Raw genomic sequence first — 18458 nt, forward strand, 5'->3', positions numbered from 1 at the left:
GGAGACCCACCTGGTTTGCAGGAAGAAGGCAGTTTACAAGGAGGCTGAGAATCCAGGCGGTCCTGCATTGAGAGCTGGAGGGCACCACAGCACAGAAAGGACCTCCCCAATCAGAACTGAGTGATTGGCAGCTACTGGTAAAGCTGAACTGTGCCCAGGAATTAGGGAAACGGTGTTTCTGACTTTCCTAAGACTGGCCAGGTCTGGGAGGGGGAGGCAGGACTTTGTGTAAATAAACAATTCTTTTCCTTTTCACCAAACTCTGGTATTCAGAGTTATGATTCTGGCGGCGGGCAATCGGACCCCTAACTAAACAGCCCGTGGGTTCTGTTTCAGTCGGAGCAGCCCAGGGGTTCTGTTACATACTCATAGCTCAAACTACTGTTCCTGACAGTTATTTTGAAATCTAGATAATTATGAATTTAAGTTTATATGAGTCATTAGAAATATCAAACATATTCTATGTAATGTAATCTTTCAATAGTAAGTACTATATATACCTGGAGCAGTAGTTTGCAAATTTCATATTTTCCTTTTGCTGCAGCTTCATGTAAAGGTGTAAATTTCCATAAATCTGCTACATTAACTACCGCTCCATGCTTAACAAGAAGTTCTGCAACTTCATAATGTCCATAAGAACATGCATTGTGTAAAGGTACAAGGCCTCTGGAAAAAAAAAGTTAAGTGAGCAATGCAACACAAAGATATGTTTTAATTTAAATAATTACATATAGCTGATAAATTTCTTGAACTCTACAAGGCATTATGCTGATTATATTTTATAAAACACAAATGTTTATTGAAAGCCTAAGTGGAATTATTTTTGGGGGAGTAGGCAAAGAGGAAATATTTAAAATTGTAGAGACTACAGCAAACATATACTCAATATCTAGAATTAAGAAATGTATTTTTTAGAGAAAAATAATTTTAAGATGAACTGGAAGAATTTAAATATCCTGAAAGCAAATTGAAAAAAATTTAAATCAATATTACACTAATATGGCACTCTTTGATCATTGTAAAATATAAGGCATTATGCAAATAATTCTAAATATAAATGCTAACCAGAATGAAATCTTAACTAAAATGAAGAAGTTAAATTTAATCTAATATTAGGGAACAGACATCCCTGAAAATAAAGAGCTGACAACTATCATAAAAATATTTTCAGATTTTCTTAAAAAAGTCTCATACTGGAAAGAGGTCACAGCAATTGTCAGTACTTGCCCTTTGTCTTTAGCATGCACATCGGCTCCATGTTGCAGCAGATACTCCACCACAGACACCCTGTTATAGCCAGCTGCAAAATGGAGTGGTGTAGACTGACGCCCTTCAATGTCTCTGCAGTTCACACTCTGAACAGTACACAATTTCTATAGGATGGAACACAACATACATATGATGCTCTACATTCTGGTTTCTTGTTTTCATTCATTTAGTAGAAATTTCAAATGTCTGAGTTATTTTCTTTTCTCATCAAATCAGCATCCTTAGAAACTATTTACCTATTCATTAAAAAATTTTTGTTTTGTCCTCACCTGAGGACATTTCTCCATATTTTAGAGAGAGAGGGAAACGTCGATGCGAGAGAAAAGCACCGACTCTCTCTCATTCGCTCACAGACCGGGGATCGAACCCGCAAACTTTTGGTTATAGGATGATGCTCCAATCAACTGAGCCATACTGGCCAGGGTGCTATTTATTTTTATTTCATCTTGTCACTTATTGGGAATCCCTCTGGTCCTCTCATCCTCTTTTGCTAAAACTAGCAGATCAATTTTACCATTACCACTCCTACTATTTAAAGGCAATCTAAATATGAATTATTAGCAATTGTAACTTGCATTTCTGGCAAATATATTTAGAAGTACACTGCACCATAAAGGCATCAGCATTACCCGTGGCTTGTTAAAAACTCAAAATCTCAGACCTCCATCTACTGAGTCAAAACTAGTATTTTAACAAGATCCCTAGGGGACCTATAAGCACTTTAAGGTTTTGAGAAGCACTGCTCCAGATGAGCGATTCTCAAATTTTCCTGTGCCTTCAGCCCCACCTCCAGCCTTTCTAACTATTTGTGCCTGGGCTGGGGCCTGAGTATTTGCATTTCTAAGAAGTTCCTAGGTGGTGCTGAGGCCGGTAGTCAAAGAATTACATTTAGAGAATTATATTGCACTCTGTGGAATGAATTAACTAATAAAATGCCATTGTTTATGTACCATTCTTGGGAGAAGAAAATAATCAAATAATTTTTTGTGTTTTTTGGTTTAGATGACAAAGCCTAGCTGAGAAAGGCTGTAAGAGTAACACTCAAAATACTTGAGTGTTTTGCATGAAAAGTATAAACATTTAGGGAATAAAAGCAACACCAATAATAAATCGTGGTGCGCAAAAAAAATCAAATGTTATCAATATATGTAAAAACCCTTACTCTCTTTACTATCCTAGCCTAAAAGGAGGATAATCTAGAGCCAATAAACTAAAGGATCACCTATCAGGGGTTCAACCTCAAGGAGTGTTTAATCACAGTACTGATAAGGCTCTTCTATGCTATCCAAACAAGAGGTTGTCAGATATATATATTCAGGGTCCCATTTGAGAGATGGCATTCCATGTGTCTGATGTCAGGCTCTAAGAATGAGTATTTTTTAACACATACACCAGATGCTAGGTTTGGTATTTATACCAGCCATACTACTCCCTACTTGCCCTGGCTGGTTTGGCTCAGTGGATTGAGCGTCGGCCTGCGAGCTAAGTGTCGCTGGTTCGATCTTCCAGTCAGGGTACATCAGAGAAGGAAAACTCTGACTCCAAAAAACCTCCGCTGCCTTGCAGCATACCTCTTTAGGGGAAAGCTAGGGGAGTAAACCCCGACAGAAAATCCGGAGCCGGAGTCCCTAAGGCGGTTTGACGTTGTAGTCAACACCGGCAACTCCTGCAGCGCACCTGAAGCCAAGCTGTATTGACTCTGTCTTTCCCTTGGACCCTTCAGCTGCGAAGAGAGGGGGGGTCTGCTGCATGGGCAACAGCAGACCCTCCATATCACCCTGCCCAGGCTCTGTAGCTTCAGCTTCACTGGAGAGGACACTCCAGCGTCATCGCAAGATGTCGATTCAACACGGGAGGAGACAGATACCGTGTCACTCCCGAGTCGGACTGCACAGCCATTCTCGGCGGTGCAGATAGACTCTTAAGAAGCTACACCATCGTCTCTCGAGACGGACGGCTGCCGACGACGAGGACGCCTACTCCCTACTTGTCAGTTTGGTTTTGTCCAGGCTAAGGTTTTCTTATAGGAAGTATCTAGTCTACAATCGCCAAAAACACAATCGAGCACATAAGTATCCATTGGGTAACACAAAGATGTTATTGTCCCAGTGATTCACCTGTCTACAGCCAGATAAGGAAGAGTGGATGCAGATAAATTTCCAACAAGTGATAGATAAGGAATAGAAAAGTAGATGAGATAAATTTCCATGAAGTGATTTTAAAAGGCGAGATGAGGAGACACAGCCTGATGACTAGTCTCAGAGAATAAGGGAGAGAGAAAGGTCTTTTTCAATCCAAGCACATAATTTGTTCTCTAACTCCAATTACTGCCCCCAATTTCATCTCTTTACCTATTTTTCCCTCTAGACTCTTTCTAGCTTTATAAAAACAGCCTTGTCTTGACTATTATGCATACTGAACTCAGTTTTATGTTCTTAAATATATGTAAGTGGAAGAGCACTTAAACATTTTTCTTATTACCCACCCCCAACCAAAAACTCAGTTAACTGCCCTTTAACTAGTTGCCTTTAACTTAATTTTTGATTACTTCTGCAGGAAACAACAATTCGGCTCACTACCTTTAACTCAGGTGATTTGTTTTTCCACAAACCAGTAGTCAGTAATAGTAACAAGCTCCTTTCAATATCCTATTAGCTTCCTACTTAAGGGAATGAACTAGCCCTGGGCTCTCGATGGTACCACGGAGGATCACAGCCCACCCAGATCAGGTGGCGACTAATGGTAGTGGCTTTCCTGGGCGAGTCTGCAGTAACTGCAAGTACTGGTCTTTTGTGGAAGAGAGCCCTTGCAGAATCTCCACCATCTGCAAACAACCTAAAGAGTGAACTTGGTGACAAAGGGAAGAATAAAGATGAAAGGGAAGCTTATAACCATGAAAAAAATGCTGGAGATATTTGTTCTGAGCCTTATCCAGAAGAGAAAAAGAAGAAACGTTCTGGAGTCAGAGACAAAAAAGTAATGGAATATGAGAATAGGATTAAATATAAAACTCATCAAAAAATTAGGATTGCAATTATAATACTATTTTTTCTTTGAAAAATGAAATTACTTAAAAAATAAAACTGAAAAGTTATTTGGGAATAGTTGTACTACCTACATAAATAAAGCAGTAGGACAGGATCCCATGAACTTTCAAATTGACTTCCAGAGATCTCTTTATTTGAAAGGACAGTGAATAAATTTTCTCAGTGTTCAATTTCAGATGAGACCAACATTCATATTCTGTTCTCAGAAAATCTGAAATTGTCTTTGTGGGGTGGGGCTGTTCAGAATGGAAAACACCATATGGAAATATAGTGATACTGTTTTAAATAGATACGTCTGCCATGAATCAAATCAATATATTTAGGTTTTTATAGTACTACCTATTAATGACCCCTAAAAAAAGGACCAGCACTGTTCTGAAAAAGAATGGGGCAAATACGGGGGCATAACAAAGATTTTTCCTCTTAACCAGCTTTGGAAATTAAAATAGTATAATTGCCAAAAAAAAAAAAGCTTTCCAAAGTGAAAAAATTATTGGACTACTAAAACTCATAAAACATGCTGAGTTAATCTTAATTTATATTAAATTAAAAAGTAGTCTTGCTCTTGCAAAAATGTTAGGCTTTTGAGTTACATATTTACCTGCATACACAATTACTGTAGGTAACAGAAATGTCTGGGATAGGCATTAAAGATATTACATATAATTCTATGATGAAAAGTAAAGCAAAATCTAAGAAAGTAACCAGTTACTCTAGGGAAGACTACTCTAGGAGATGGGTCATATAAAAGCTGAAGTTGGCTCCTCTGAGAAAGAAAAAAAAATTTCTATTTAGATAAGTTAAAGATTACAAGGAAACAGTGGCTCTGAAAACGGGCAACACTGTTTTACTACTATATTTAAACATTGGGTCCTCACAGAAGAAATGTGTAGACAGAATAAGGCACTGTTTAGTTTTTTCCTCCCTTCTTGTTTTGTATGTCAAATGTAAATAATAATGAACAATAATTTGATATATCTTGTTATTTTTTTAATTCTCACTCAAGGACATGCTTATTGATTTTAGAGATAGGGAAACGAGAGGGGGAGAGAGAGAGAGAGACAGAAACACCAATGTGAGAGAGAAACATTGATTGGCTGCCTTTTGTACACTCCCTAACCAGGGACCGAACCCACAACCCAGGCCATGTGCCCTGGCTGGAATTTGAACCTGCGACCTTTTGGTCTACAAGATGATGCTCCAACTAAGTGAGCCACATCGGCTAGGCTGATATACCTTATTCTTTTAAAGGGCCAAATGTACAGGTCCTTTAAACAAAATTCATTTCCGTAAACATGCAGTTTATTTAAATTTGTGACTGTGATGCATTTACAGAAATGTATGTAAAACTAAAGTTTCTTTTATTACTTAATGATTCTTATTTTCAGAACTAAATTAACACTGTTTACCTTTTAAAACAAGATGCATATAAGTAACTAGGCTCTTCATTTTAACAGTATAGATTCATTAGACAATGTCAAAGTACAAACCCACAGTTAAAAACATAAGATCGTATCTTACTTTTACAGTTTCTACATCTCCAGCCTTTGCAGCTTCCAGCAATTGTCTATCAGCTTCTGAATTACCTAATGGGATACCCTCTAAAAAAGAGAAAGAGAAGGAAAGAGTAATTAACTTCTACTTAGAAGGTGGAACCAGGCTTTAAAGGCGGCATCTTATCTGAAAGTAGAGTTCTTTACAATTGGTTAGTTTTTGTAGTAAATACCTATGGTAGTAGAGAAAAAACAGTAAGACTTTTGTAAACCTTTTTTTTGAAACATATATAAGTGACATATATGTAAATGTAATTATAAAATGTGATTCAGACCATGTAAAGGAACATAAAATAGCTGATGACAGATGGCTTGCTCTGTAACCAAGCCTGTTGAATGGTGGAAAATACAGCAGCGCAGCAGCCAGAGAGCTAACCCTGGTTCTGAGAGTAGCTAGCTATCTGACAGGCACGCCACCTGAACTTTCTGGGCCTCAGATTTTTTCAGTTCTAGAAAGAGAAAAGTCAGACCAGAAGACATCTAAACTCATTTTCAGGTCTGAAATTCTGTTTTATAGCTTATATAAATCCCATAGGAAAGAAAAAAACATGTACCTTGTATCTCAGAACAAAATAAACTCCAGATGGATTAAAGACTTAAGTATAAAAATTAAACCTTAAATAGAAGAAATTATAGGTAAATATTATCTTGAATAAAAAAAAAAAGCATCCTAGAATAATACATCAAAAGAATCAAAATTGATTTGAAAAAATATCTGCTAGGCATTAAACGAAGTTATAAGACAAAGAAAAAAATGGAAAAATACTGCAACATATATCGTAAAACTGCAAACTAATGACACTTTTTCTTTTTCATCCATTAGTGGGCAAAGAGGAAATAGAGGAGCTATAAGGCAGCATTTCTATAATTTTCATTAAAAAAGCATATCATTATTTCTGTAATTCACATACACAAATTCACACAAGGAGAAGATTAAGAATCATAACTAGTGCTGACGAGAAAAAGAGATCCTGTCATACATTGTTAGTAGCAGAGTATAAAATGGTACATAAAATTTCTAGAAGATGACTTAACAATTACATTTATCCTCTGACTTGGGAATTGTACTGTGATAATTTACTCTAAGAAATTAGCTGGAAAAGTAAGTAATAACATTTAACATAAAACTACCAAGACTGTAAATGTCCCTCACTAGGCAACTGAACAGGACTAGCGTTACATCCCTAAAACTGACACTAAAACAAATAAGTGGTATGTGGGGAAGTAAAGCAGTCTTGTAGTTAGTTCGTAGTGTTGGCAGCTTCCAGGAGGTTTTATCAACCCGTCTTCATCTATTTTAAGGAGTGTTTTTCTCAAAATGTGGTTTCTAGACTACAGGTATAAGGATCATGAAGTGCAATTAAAGATACAGTCCTGGCTGCTGTGGCTCAGTGGATTGAGCACTGGCCTGTGAACCAAAGGGTTGCTGGTTTGATTCCCAGTCAGGGCATGTGCCTGGGTTGCACGCCAGGTCCCTAGTTGGTAACCACGCAAGAAGAGGTAACCACACATTGATGCTTCTCTCCCTCTCTTCCTCCCTTCTCCTCTTTCTAAAAATAAATACAATCTTTTAAAAGAAAAGATACAAAAGGCTTGATCTGTTACATTTCTTCTCATTAAAAGTTCTGAAATGTCAGACACTATTAAATTCTAGTAAAATGTAGAGGTACAGGCCAAGATACTTTAAAATCATGGGACCAGATTTCTAGGCTAAAATTAAAGATATGTGTAGATATTTATAGCTTGTATGTATACATTTAACCTAAATATTTTAAAATATAATGAATAGGTGAATTCAGTAAATATATTTTAATAAGTCAAATAGGTAGTTACCTTGTATAAAATCTATACGTCTACATGTCTTACATATGAAAAATCTTTAAAAAGAGTGTCGAGGTAGGGCTAGTCTTTACAGTATTATTTATCACTATGGTTGCTCTACTAAGACAACTACCTTTCAAAGTTTTCCTCTTTAAAAAGGAATAGCTACTATTGTATCATACTCTTTAAAAGCTTTCTAGAGAAATTGGGCAGAAAATGCTACTGAAATAAAATCCTAAGATTTAACAACATTTGGGCATTAAAATGAGTCAGGAAGAAATAACAGCCAAAAATTCTGAAAAAGATTCCTTTTACTACTAACTCTTACATAGTATGTGAAAAAAATGTAAAGGTTAATTTAAAAAATAATAATTTCCATGGAAGCACTTAATACCTTGAAGAAGCTGCTGCACATTTTCGTTTCCCATCTGTAAGGCAGTAAAGCCCTGAAGGGATATGATGCTGGGATCACACCCATAGCTCAGGAGCAGGCGGCAGGTTTGTAGATGACCACAGTGTGCAGCTCTGTGCAGAGAAGTCTGACCGAGATTATCCAGAGCATTAACCTTAGCAATGCAGAAAAAGCTGAAATTAGCCTTCAATGTAAAATTTTAAATAATCTAATCATGTATTTAACATTTGTAATTTTAAATTCTCTATTATTCTCTTGAGAAGCCTATTCAAAGCAAATATTTATGCTCAAATCTAGAACATATATTCACCAATTTATGAAGGCTGACACCAGAAGGAAGACTCAATTTTGGTTTAAAAGTGTGAGATGTTGAGTAACAGCTGTGTTTAGCATTTAAGTATTAATAGGTTCACCCCATTCAGAGCTAGACATGGCCTTAGAAAGTCTAATTCATGTAGTTTTATGGATCTCTGAGGTCCAGAAATGTGGAAAATAACCCAAAGACAGACAACAGTCAGTAACAAATCCAGAGATTAGATTAGCATTAAAACACTTATTTCTATTGGCTTAATCATCTACCATTTTTTTTACCATATAAAATATAACCTGTATGGATAAACACACTATAGTATATTCACACAATGGAATATTTCTGAGCAATAGAAAGGAATAAACTATTGATAAATGGATGAATCCCCAAAATAGTACACTGAGGAAAAAACCTTATACAAAAGTACATATTGTATGATTCCATAGACATAAAGGCCTCAAGCAGGGAAATCTAATCTATGTAAGAAAAAATTAAAATGATCCATTGCTTCTAGGAATGGAGGTTGCCTTGATGGGGTCCTGCCTCTGCCATAGATAATGTTCTATATCTTGGTGAGTTTTGATTACACAGGTGTATGCATTAGTCAAAATTCAGTGGGTGTACATTTAAGATTTGTGCATTTCACTGCATGTAAATTATACATTTAAAAAAGGCTGTAAATGAATATTGGCCTCTAGATGATGCCCATGTGGAAGTATTTAAGGATAAGTGCACAGTAATTTGCAAATTACTTTGAAATGTGTCAAAAAAAATAAGATATATTGATAGAGAAAATGATGATATCTAATAAAGCAATATAGCAAAATGTTAGTAACAGAACCTAGGTGGTGGGCATATATTCTCTATAAAGTTCTTTCAACTTGTACTTTTTTTAAATGTTCATAAAAAAAAAATCACCTATAACACTTCCCCATTTCATCCCCACTTTACCCCTCCCTACCAGGGAAATAAGTCTTCAAAACATAAGTGAGAAATTAAGTTCCTTAGTAATCAATCCTGTAGCCACTGGTGTGTTTTGAGACACTGTCAAATGGAATCGGGAAAAATTTAAACAGGAATGTAGTAAGACTTTCTCAATGAATCCAAGACTAGACTACATATAAATGGCTCATCTCCAGGCGTATGGAACCTGAAAACACAATTTAAAATGCTCAGGGTAATTAATCTATTTAGTCACACACCAAAACTCACTAAAATATGAAATAAATACACTCACTTGAAAACTTTATTTGGGTACCACTCTGTTTTAAGATTATGGTGACCAATTTGTCCTGGTTTGTCTGGGACTTTCCCGGTTTTAGCACTGAAAGTACTGTGTTTTCGGAACTCCCTCAGTCCTGGACAAACCTGGATGGCTGGCCACCCTAGTTAAGACTGTTTTGTTGAGTTTGACAACTCAAATTTAATATGCATCCAGGTCTTCTTCTAGTAATGCATCATATGCATAAAAAAGCAAACAATGTAAAGTTATAGAACAGACAAATGAGATGTGACAAACAGTCAAGCAGAAATAACTTTATTCAATAATTTACAATAGGAAAGATGAAGATTATACATTATCAAGAATTTTCCCAAATCGAAAAGAAATTAAGACACTGAGAGGCAACAGAAAAAGAAATTGTAGAATTCTAAGTGGTTCCTGTGTGGAAAATCCAAGGAAGGACAGATCAGAAAACTATTCTGGAAGTACATTTAGAGAAGAGCCTGGGGGAGACCTAAGGGGAAAGGGATCTGTATTTCATTTTCTCCTTTTACTCAGAGTAGCTCCATTCTTTCTGTTACATAATGAATTTCTATTGAAGATTTTGTTTAACCCTTTGAGTGCCTATGTCACCGTGAGCTACACTGACAAATTTTCCCAAAAGGGCCAGTGTCGCTCCCAGTGACACTTTTTTTGATGGCAATAAATGTAAATAACAATGGAATAGTTCGTATTTTATGTTTTGTTCTCTTTTTTTGTACCTCAGGTTATATATTGATATAATTTTTTCTCATGTTTATCCAAACTTCGAATTACTCACGGCACTCAAAGGGTTAAAAGCAAGCATTGGTGGCTAAAAACTGCCCTGGCAGGCAACATACCTGGGTTGTGGTGCCTGGTGTCTGGTTGGGGCATGTATGAGCAACTGATCTCTCTCTCTCCTCCTGTCCCTCTCTCTCTAAAATTAATAAGCCCTCCTTTCCCCCTCTCTAAAATTAATAAGCATGTCTTCAGGTGAGGATTAAAAACAAGAAGTGTATCTTTAAAAAAAAAAACTTGTAAAGACTGCTGAATTAGGTGACTGTCATTCTAATCTGGGATGCCATGTATCTTTTTTTTATTGAGTACTATTTTTTAAAGTAACTGGGTAAGAAATGAAGATTTGTAGCTTGAATGAAAACAAAATTATTCAACCAATAATTATGCACAAATACCAACTATAAAACATTAACTTTTCAATATGAGTAGCATTTATTTCCCAATATGCGGAGATAAGCTTTTAGTCAAGTTATTGAAATAATTCATTTTCTGTCTCAAGTTCTCTGACTTAGTCACAGAAATAACAGAGGCTAAGAAAGACTGTGGCTGGGGTAAATAACAGGAGTTATCATGATAACCAAGGAACAGAAGATATGAGCAAAGAACACTGGACAACATGGTAGGTCAGAATCAGTATTCTCTAGCTGGGGATATTTTCCTGAAGAGTATAGTGTTAGAAAAAGTCCTTAAGGATAACTTGACCAGTGAGGGGTGGTTAAAAAAACAGAGAAAGGAGGATACACAGGAATAATGTGATTCTGAGTAAATCCATAGGATTTCTAGAAAAAAATCTGATAAAGAAAAAGTATCTGCGGGAATATTTTTAAGTATTAAGAGGAAAAAAATAATACTTATGCAAGTAAATAGTTTAGAAAGTCAGGCATTTCATCTGCTAAATTACCAAAGATTACCAAAAGGGTAATACCTTTGCTTCATGTTTCACCACAACTTCGACAACATCGTTGTGAGCTTTCTCAGATGCCACATGTAGAGGAGTCAAGAATCTTAAAAAGAAAAAGCCAGCCAGACAGTAAGTGCATTTTTCAAAAAATAAAATGTCAATAATTTTTAATTACTAAAAGTATACTTACTCTTTAGTCTTTTCATTGATGTTTGCTCCTTTTCTTAGCAACAGTTCACATATTTGCTTTCTTTTGGGGTATGGAGATGCGGCAGCACAATGCTAGATAATTTAAATTGTAGCATTAATCAAGGACTATACGTGACTGATTTTTATTTAAGAATATTTGTGTTTCCAATCAAGAAATTATTTCACTTCTTTGCTTTATTCTTGACTAACTTTTTAAAAACTTTGCTACTCAAAGACTTTCTATTGGATAGAATGTACTATGAGAATCAAATTCTGGCAGGGCCTGAAAATCTTATTTACTAGATAATATCTATTACTAAATACTCTGATCAAGCTTTATATAGTTGTCCTACATATTTGAAAAAGCTTCTACTGATGTGATAAAAAATTTATATTAATTTGACCACTATTCAAACCTTCCCATTGAGAAGTGTTTGTTATTTTTATTTTTAAAAGGTTAATTAATAAAATGTCTCAAAGGTTGAGGTTTTTTTACATGAAGAAATAACACAGCACTCATCAGCTCTGGATTCTGTTTGCTAATAGCACTGATGGAATAGTACTTCTTGACAAGTAGTATGTTTCTCTTTCAACCAGTTGCTCCAGCAGAATAAGGAGCTTGGATTACCTGTTTGGCAAAAATCAATGGTAGAAAATGATACACTTCAAGCTGGATGTGGCAGCATCTATGTGGATGATATATTAAGGAGTAAGATAGGGATTCACTAGTTATAAACCTAGAAAGTATATTGTGGTCATGTCCCAAATCTTTTCATCCCCAACATCCAGGATGACACTCGTACACAACAGATGTTCAATAAATGTCTAAAAGAGTGAATGACTAAATCAATGTTTATGTATATATGTATGTTATGATAAAACTGAAACCTGAAAATTCATGGAATAAAAGTGCCAGATAATTTAAAAAAAATTTTATTTGTTTTTTATTTTATTTTTAGAGAGAGGGGAAAGGAGAAAGAGAGGGAAACATCACTGTGTGGTTGCCTCTCACTCGCGCCCCTAACTGGGAACCTGACGTGCAACCTGACTGGGAATTGAACCAGCGACACTTGGCTCGCAGGCCGATGCTCAATCCACTGCTAGATAATTTTTAAGCTGTTTCAACATCTAAATACACAGTACATACGAAATTTGTCCTCTGATTTTGGTATGTTGTTAATTATAAAGCTTATCCAAATCTTCATGACTTTGTTTCAGATTCGTTCTGATACTGTTGCTGTCACAAAAATCATTTCTTTGCTCTCAATAAAATCTTTTTTAATTGGTGAACATAGCTCCTTTGGTATGTTATGTTATGAGTAATCACCCCAAGACATCTATTAGGATAGTACACAGATTGGAAATAGTTTATTTCCAAGAATTTTGACCATATCGATTTCAAATTGTTCCCCTATTCCTCTGCCCCTTCCTGGGATAGGGCCTCTAAGTTCTGGAAACCTGGAAGACTCTGCCGCTGGACCATAACTATCCAGTACTTAACTCCTAGTAAGTTTTAAGGTAAATAACAAAATAAGGTGTTTAACAGTAGAATATTTAGGGAAAAGCAACATGTAGTATTAGCTCTTCAGACCAGAAAAGTTTCCATGTCGGTCTTTCCAAGTTTCTCTGTATCATCTTAATGCTGCTATGATTTTAATTTTGCACTAGCACTTCTTATTAGTCTGCAGCTTTGCTATTGTTTTACTTGGATATGTTTTACAATTTAAGTAGCAAAAAAGTTCTACAATGTTTTGTAGATAGGTTTCTACATAACCTTCACATAGTTTACATCACGGTTGTAGGGAAGAAAATAAAGCATAAAAGATATGAGGTAAGACTACTATGAGTTAAATTTCCCCCTAAACACAATAATTTATTTAGCGCCATCTTCCCTCACCCAAAGCACATTCTGCAATTCATACCACAGGATTTGGTTACTTTTAAATTTCTGCTCCTAAGGTAGCTTCTGATTATACCATTCTCTTTCCTATCTTCCATCACTTATACTTACTAGCTCCCAGCTTTCTGAAGGCTTTTCCATAGACTGTTTGGTTCTCATTTACTTGGTTACAGTTCCACAGAGAATGGTTATTACTTCTATCAGGGAGGTAGGTAGCCTCTACTTGCACACTTTATTCACACAGTAGAGAGGGAAGATACACAGACTTTAGATCTAGTTTTGAAGGAATTATTATACTACAAGGAAAACCAAGTGATTTTTATCTTGTGGTAGAATTATTTTCGTTCTCATTTTCAGTGGGTTCCAAATTTTCTTTTTAGAGATTTTATTTGCTTATTTTTAGAGAGAGATGGGAGGGAGAAAGAAAGGGAGAGGAAAATCATTATGAGAGACAAACATTGATGAACTGCCTCTTGCACATGTTCCAACTGGGAACCGAACCCATAACTCAGAAATGCACCCTGACAGGGAGTTGAACTGGAGACCTTTCACTTTGTGGGAGGACACCCAATCGATCCACATTGGTCAGGGTGGGTTCCAAATTCTCAATCACAGAACAGTTACAATTTTTATAATAAAAAAGCAAATTATATGTACCATTCGTGATAATAAAAAATTATACACAATATATGCCAGTATATAAATAAAACATTTTTCTGTAAGTATACTCAAATGAACAATAGCATGGCCTTTTGGGGGGCTGAGGTTGTCTATTCTTATGTATTCTTTGATAATTTTTTTATATATGTGCAGGTATTAATTTTTTAAAAGCACAGATTTTAAAAACAATGCTATTACTAAATGTAGGCCATCATGGTAGCTACCCTGTATAATCAGAAGATGTAGGAATTATGATTAGTTTTGCATGATTTTGGTTACTGTATTGTAAAAACTTAAATCTGAAACATTACCAATGCTGTTTCATGGGTTTGAGGGTGCTTAAAATTCACCATTTCCAGAGAGAGATGTTTTTTGATTCGTGTAACATCAGCTTCTCGTGCAGCCTGCAGCAAAGAGTGGCCTTTAAATTCATCTGGATGAAGAAAAGTATTTAAATCTGCATGAGAATTAACAAATTGATAGGACTCACCTAGTAAAAGACAGCGTATGTTTCTTGAAATTATTTTCAAAATTATCTACCAAAATAGCCAAATTGAGAGTCTAAAGATAGTCTCCAAATATAACCCCTGAAAAAGGGAAACAGTGGTATTACAGTTCCCTTCAGTTATGACCCACTTCATTCCCAACTGTATCACAGACTTAACCCATGGTCAACTCAAGGTCTGTTTGGTCTGGAGGTACGTAGAGTAATGCAATAAATTCCTAGACCAGAGAGTACTGAGAATTTTCCAAAACAGAACTTTTCAGTAAAAATAGAGGGTGATAATAGTCCCTGCACTAACATTACAGCAATAGCAGATGGCTTCGTTCACACATCAGAGAATGCGGGACTAGACAAGTTGGATAGTTCCAAAGGCACCTCCATATTTTATGGTTCCTCTTCTTTATTCTTTAGATTTGTGAAACCATCCACTATCCTTTAATACTCCAAAATATGTTTCCTATTTATGTAGCAAACTGTATCTGAACTACATGGCTATTTCTTATGATGTTTACTTCAGCTATACACAGAAAACCACAGAACTAGACTTCCAGCCAAGATGGAAGCCTAGACAGACACACTGCATCTCCCTCCACAACTAAGAAGGAATACAACTACCTCAAAACTAGAGACAACCAGAAGTTCCAGAAAATCAAGCTGCATGGAAGTCCAACAAACAAAGATATAAGAAGGAATAGTCATCCAGACAGGTAGGAGGGGCGGAACAGCAGAGAGAATGATACAGTGTGGTGGTGGCAGGAGCAACGGCAGCAGTGGGCCAGGGGAAAGTGCAGTCACATGTTTTAAAAAGTAGGGAGGGACACCTGGGGAGCACTCCCAGCACCAGCACCAGCACCAGACAAGACCCTGCAGCTCACAGTCCCAGTGCTGGGGAAAATAAAGTCTCATTGCTTTTGACTGTGTAAACCAGTGGGGGTTGGGGCAGAGGAAGAAAGCCAGTCTCTTAGCAGAGTCCGCCTGTTTAAAGGGTCCCTACAGTCCTAGAATGTCCGCAGACCCACCCATTCTGGGAACGATAGCCAGGGCAACAGCTAGAGGAGCGCCAGGCCCATATAGACGTGGGAGAAGTGCCTAGAAAAGGGGTGAGTGCTGAGCAAGCAGCAATGTTCCCTCTCAAACCCCTCCCCCACATACACTGCCACAATGTGGTGAAATGGGTCTCCCTTTACTGATGAATCCCTAAGGCTCCGCCCCTTACAACATAACAGGTGCGACAGCTCTACCTAAGACACAGAGGCAAACAAACACAGGAGCCTGTCAGGATGAGGAGACAGAGAAGTACGGCCCAAAAGGGGGTATGGATCAAGGTTCCAGTGGGAGAACTAAGCAATGAGGAGATAGTCAACCTAACAAACAAGGGGACAGCCAACCTAACAGAGGTAGAGTTCAAAACACTGGTGATAAAGATGCTCACAGGACTGACAGATATGCTTAAGTACGGCAAACACATAAGGGAAGAAATGAAGGCTATGCTAAATTAAATGAAGAAAAATCCACACAAAACCAATGGTGAAGGGAAGGAAACTGGAGTTCAAATCAATGATCTGGAACACAAGGAAGAAAAGACAGTCAACCAATACAGAATGAGGAAACAAAAATTGAAAAAAAATGAGGAGAGGCTTAGGAACCTCTGGGACAACTTTAAACATGCCAACATCCAAACCATAGGGGTGTCAGAAGGAGAAGAGGAGGAGCAAGAAGATGAAAACTTGTGTGAGAAAATAGTGCGGGAAAACTCCCCATATGTGGTGAAGGAAATAGACATACAAGTCCAGGAAGCACAGAGAATCCCAAACAAGCTAGACCCAGAAAGGACCACACCAAGACACATCATCATCAAAATGCCAAAGGTTAAAGATAAAGAATCTTAAAAGCAGCAAGAGAAAAGCAGAGAGTTATCTACAAAGGGATGTGTATAAGACTCTCAGCTGATTTTTCAAAAGAAACTTTGCAGGCAAGAAGGGACTGGCAAGAAGTATTCAAGGTGATGAAAAGCATGGACTTACAACCAAGATCACTCTATCCAGCAAAGCTGTCATTTAGAATGGAAGGGCAGATAAAGTGCTTCCCAGACAAGGTAAAGCTAAAAGAGCTCATCATCACCAAGCTGTTATTATATGAAATGTCAAAGGGACTTACTTAAGAAAAACAAGATCAAAATTATGAACATTAAAATGACAATAAAGTCACAACTATCAACAACTGAATCTAAAAAATAAAAACAAAATCCAACTAAGGAACCAGAACAGGAACAGAATCATAGGTATGGGGATCATTTGGAGGGGTATCAGCTGGGAGGGGGATGGGGGAGAAAGGGAGGATTTGGTGCAGGGACTAAGAAGCATAATTGGTTGGTACAAAATAGACAGGGGGAAGTTAAGAATAATATAGGAAAGGGTGAAGCTGAAGAACTTAAATGCACAACCCATGGACATGAACTAAGGGGGGCGTGGGATTGCTGGAGGAAAGAGGGGTACTAGGCAGAAGGGAGCAAAGGGGAAAAAAATTGGGCCTACTATAACACCATAATCAATTAAATTATACTTAAAAACAAAAAAGAATTAAAAAAAAAAAAAAAGGAGCAAGGGGAGGAAAACCACAGACCTACCCAGATACTAAAGAATATTAAATGGTAAAATCTGGGAACTATGTTTACAAGGTAGCAACCTATATATAACACTTGAACATCATGGCAATTTCACTACACAGACAGGAGCAAATCCAAATTCTTTTCAAAAGCATACCATCTATAGTACATATAAAAAGCATTTAATTCGATTAAAAAGAAATGAATACAAATACGTTTTCTTTTCATAGCATCTTAAGAGCAGAATGAGTAGAAACTTCCACAAGATTAAATATGCTAGTCAAAACAACATATACCCATGGTTAAGGAAAATACTCTATTGTTTAAACATTTCTGGAAACAAAGAAATAATTTTTAACTTATTGATATAATATCTTAGCTAAATATTCGTCATTTTATACTCACATGCTAATCTTTCTTTTAATTGTGGTGTGGGAGCCAAGTCTATAGCACTTTTATTATGACAATTCAGCAGCGTTGGGTCTGCACCGTAGCTCAGGAGAAGAGAGCACACTTCAACCCTGTTCTTAGAGGCTGCCTCGTGAAGAGGAGTGAATTGCCACAAGTCCATTGCATTCACACAGGCACCATGCTGGTAGGGAAGGGAGCACATATTTGGTGTTCAATTTTTAAGAGAATTTAGAATTATTAGTAATCTGTCATTTAACATCATGCAAGCTTAAACAGGTTATGTTCCCAAAGTTCACTTTTTAAACCAATTATTTCAGGAAAAGAATATATTTCTATCCCCACTGAAGGACAGTAGCTGGTTGCTAGGCCTACCCACAAAGGCCTATGTAACACTTTTATTGTAAAAAAAAAAAAAAAAAAAAAAGTTGAGAATGAAGCTTTAGAATTAACATGCATCTTCTCCAAAAACTAAGTTTTTTCTTTTGAGGTATAATTTACATATGGTAAAATGCAGTTCTTAAGTATATACAGTAGTTCCCCCTTATCCACAGGGGATTGTTCCCATCCTCCCAGCAGATGCCTAAAACCATGGATAGCACCAAACCCTATATATACTATGTTTTTTCCTATACATACATACCTATGATAAAGTTTAATTTATAAATTAGGTACAGTAAGAGATTAACAACAATAATAAAATAGAACCACTGTGACAATATACTATAATAAAAGTTATATGAATGTGGTCTCTCTTAAAATATCTTATTGTACTGCACTCACCTTTTCATTTACAGGAAGCACTTTATGGCTTCTCTTTGGCATACATGAATTGCT

At 36.6% G+C, this 18458-nt stretch overlaps 1 protein-coding gene across 3 annotated transcripts in view; it reads right to left on the bottom strand.

The window, feature by feature from the left end:
• TNKS2 (tankyrase 2) overlaps window positions 1-18458 on the bottom strand; it is a 55715-nt gene that overhangs the window by 21013 nt on the left and 16244 nt on the right. For 2 of the 3 annotated variants that reach the window (XM_090277979.1, XM_090277978.1), the window contains exons 8-15: window positions 17619-17805; window positions 14415-14536; window positions 11545-11636; window positions 11379-11457; window positions 8085-8256; window positions 5838-5917; window positions 1228-1373; window positions 501-666 (exon numbers count right to left, since the gene is read on the bottom strand). In XM_090277979.1, coding sequence (XP_090134105.1) covers window positions 501-666; window positions 1228-1373; window positions 5838-5917; window positions 8085-8256; window positions 11379-11457; window positions 11545-11636; window positions 14415-14536; window positions 17619-17805 — 1044 coding nt within the window. The remainder of the gene's footprint in view (window positions 1-500; window positions 667-1227; window positions 1374-5837; window positions 5918-8084; window positions 8257-11378; window positions 11458-11544; window positions 11637-14414; window positions 14537-17618; window positions 17806-18458) is intronic. The other variant, XM_090277977.1, reaches the window with a different exon arrangement.

The sequence above is a fragment of the Furipterus horrens genome, unplaced genomic scaffold (genome assembly GCF_987537825.1).
Source record: "Furipterus horrens unplaced genomic scaffold, mFurHor1.1.pri manual_scaffold_5, whole genome shotgun sequence".
Lineage (NCBI taxonomy): Eukaryota > Metazoa > Chordata > Mammalia > Chiroptera > Furipteridae > Furipterus > Furipterus horrens.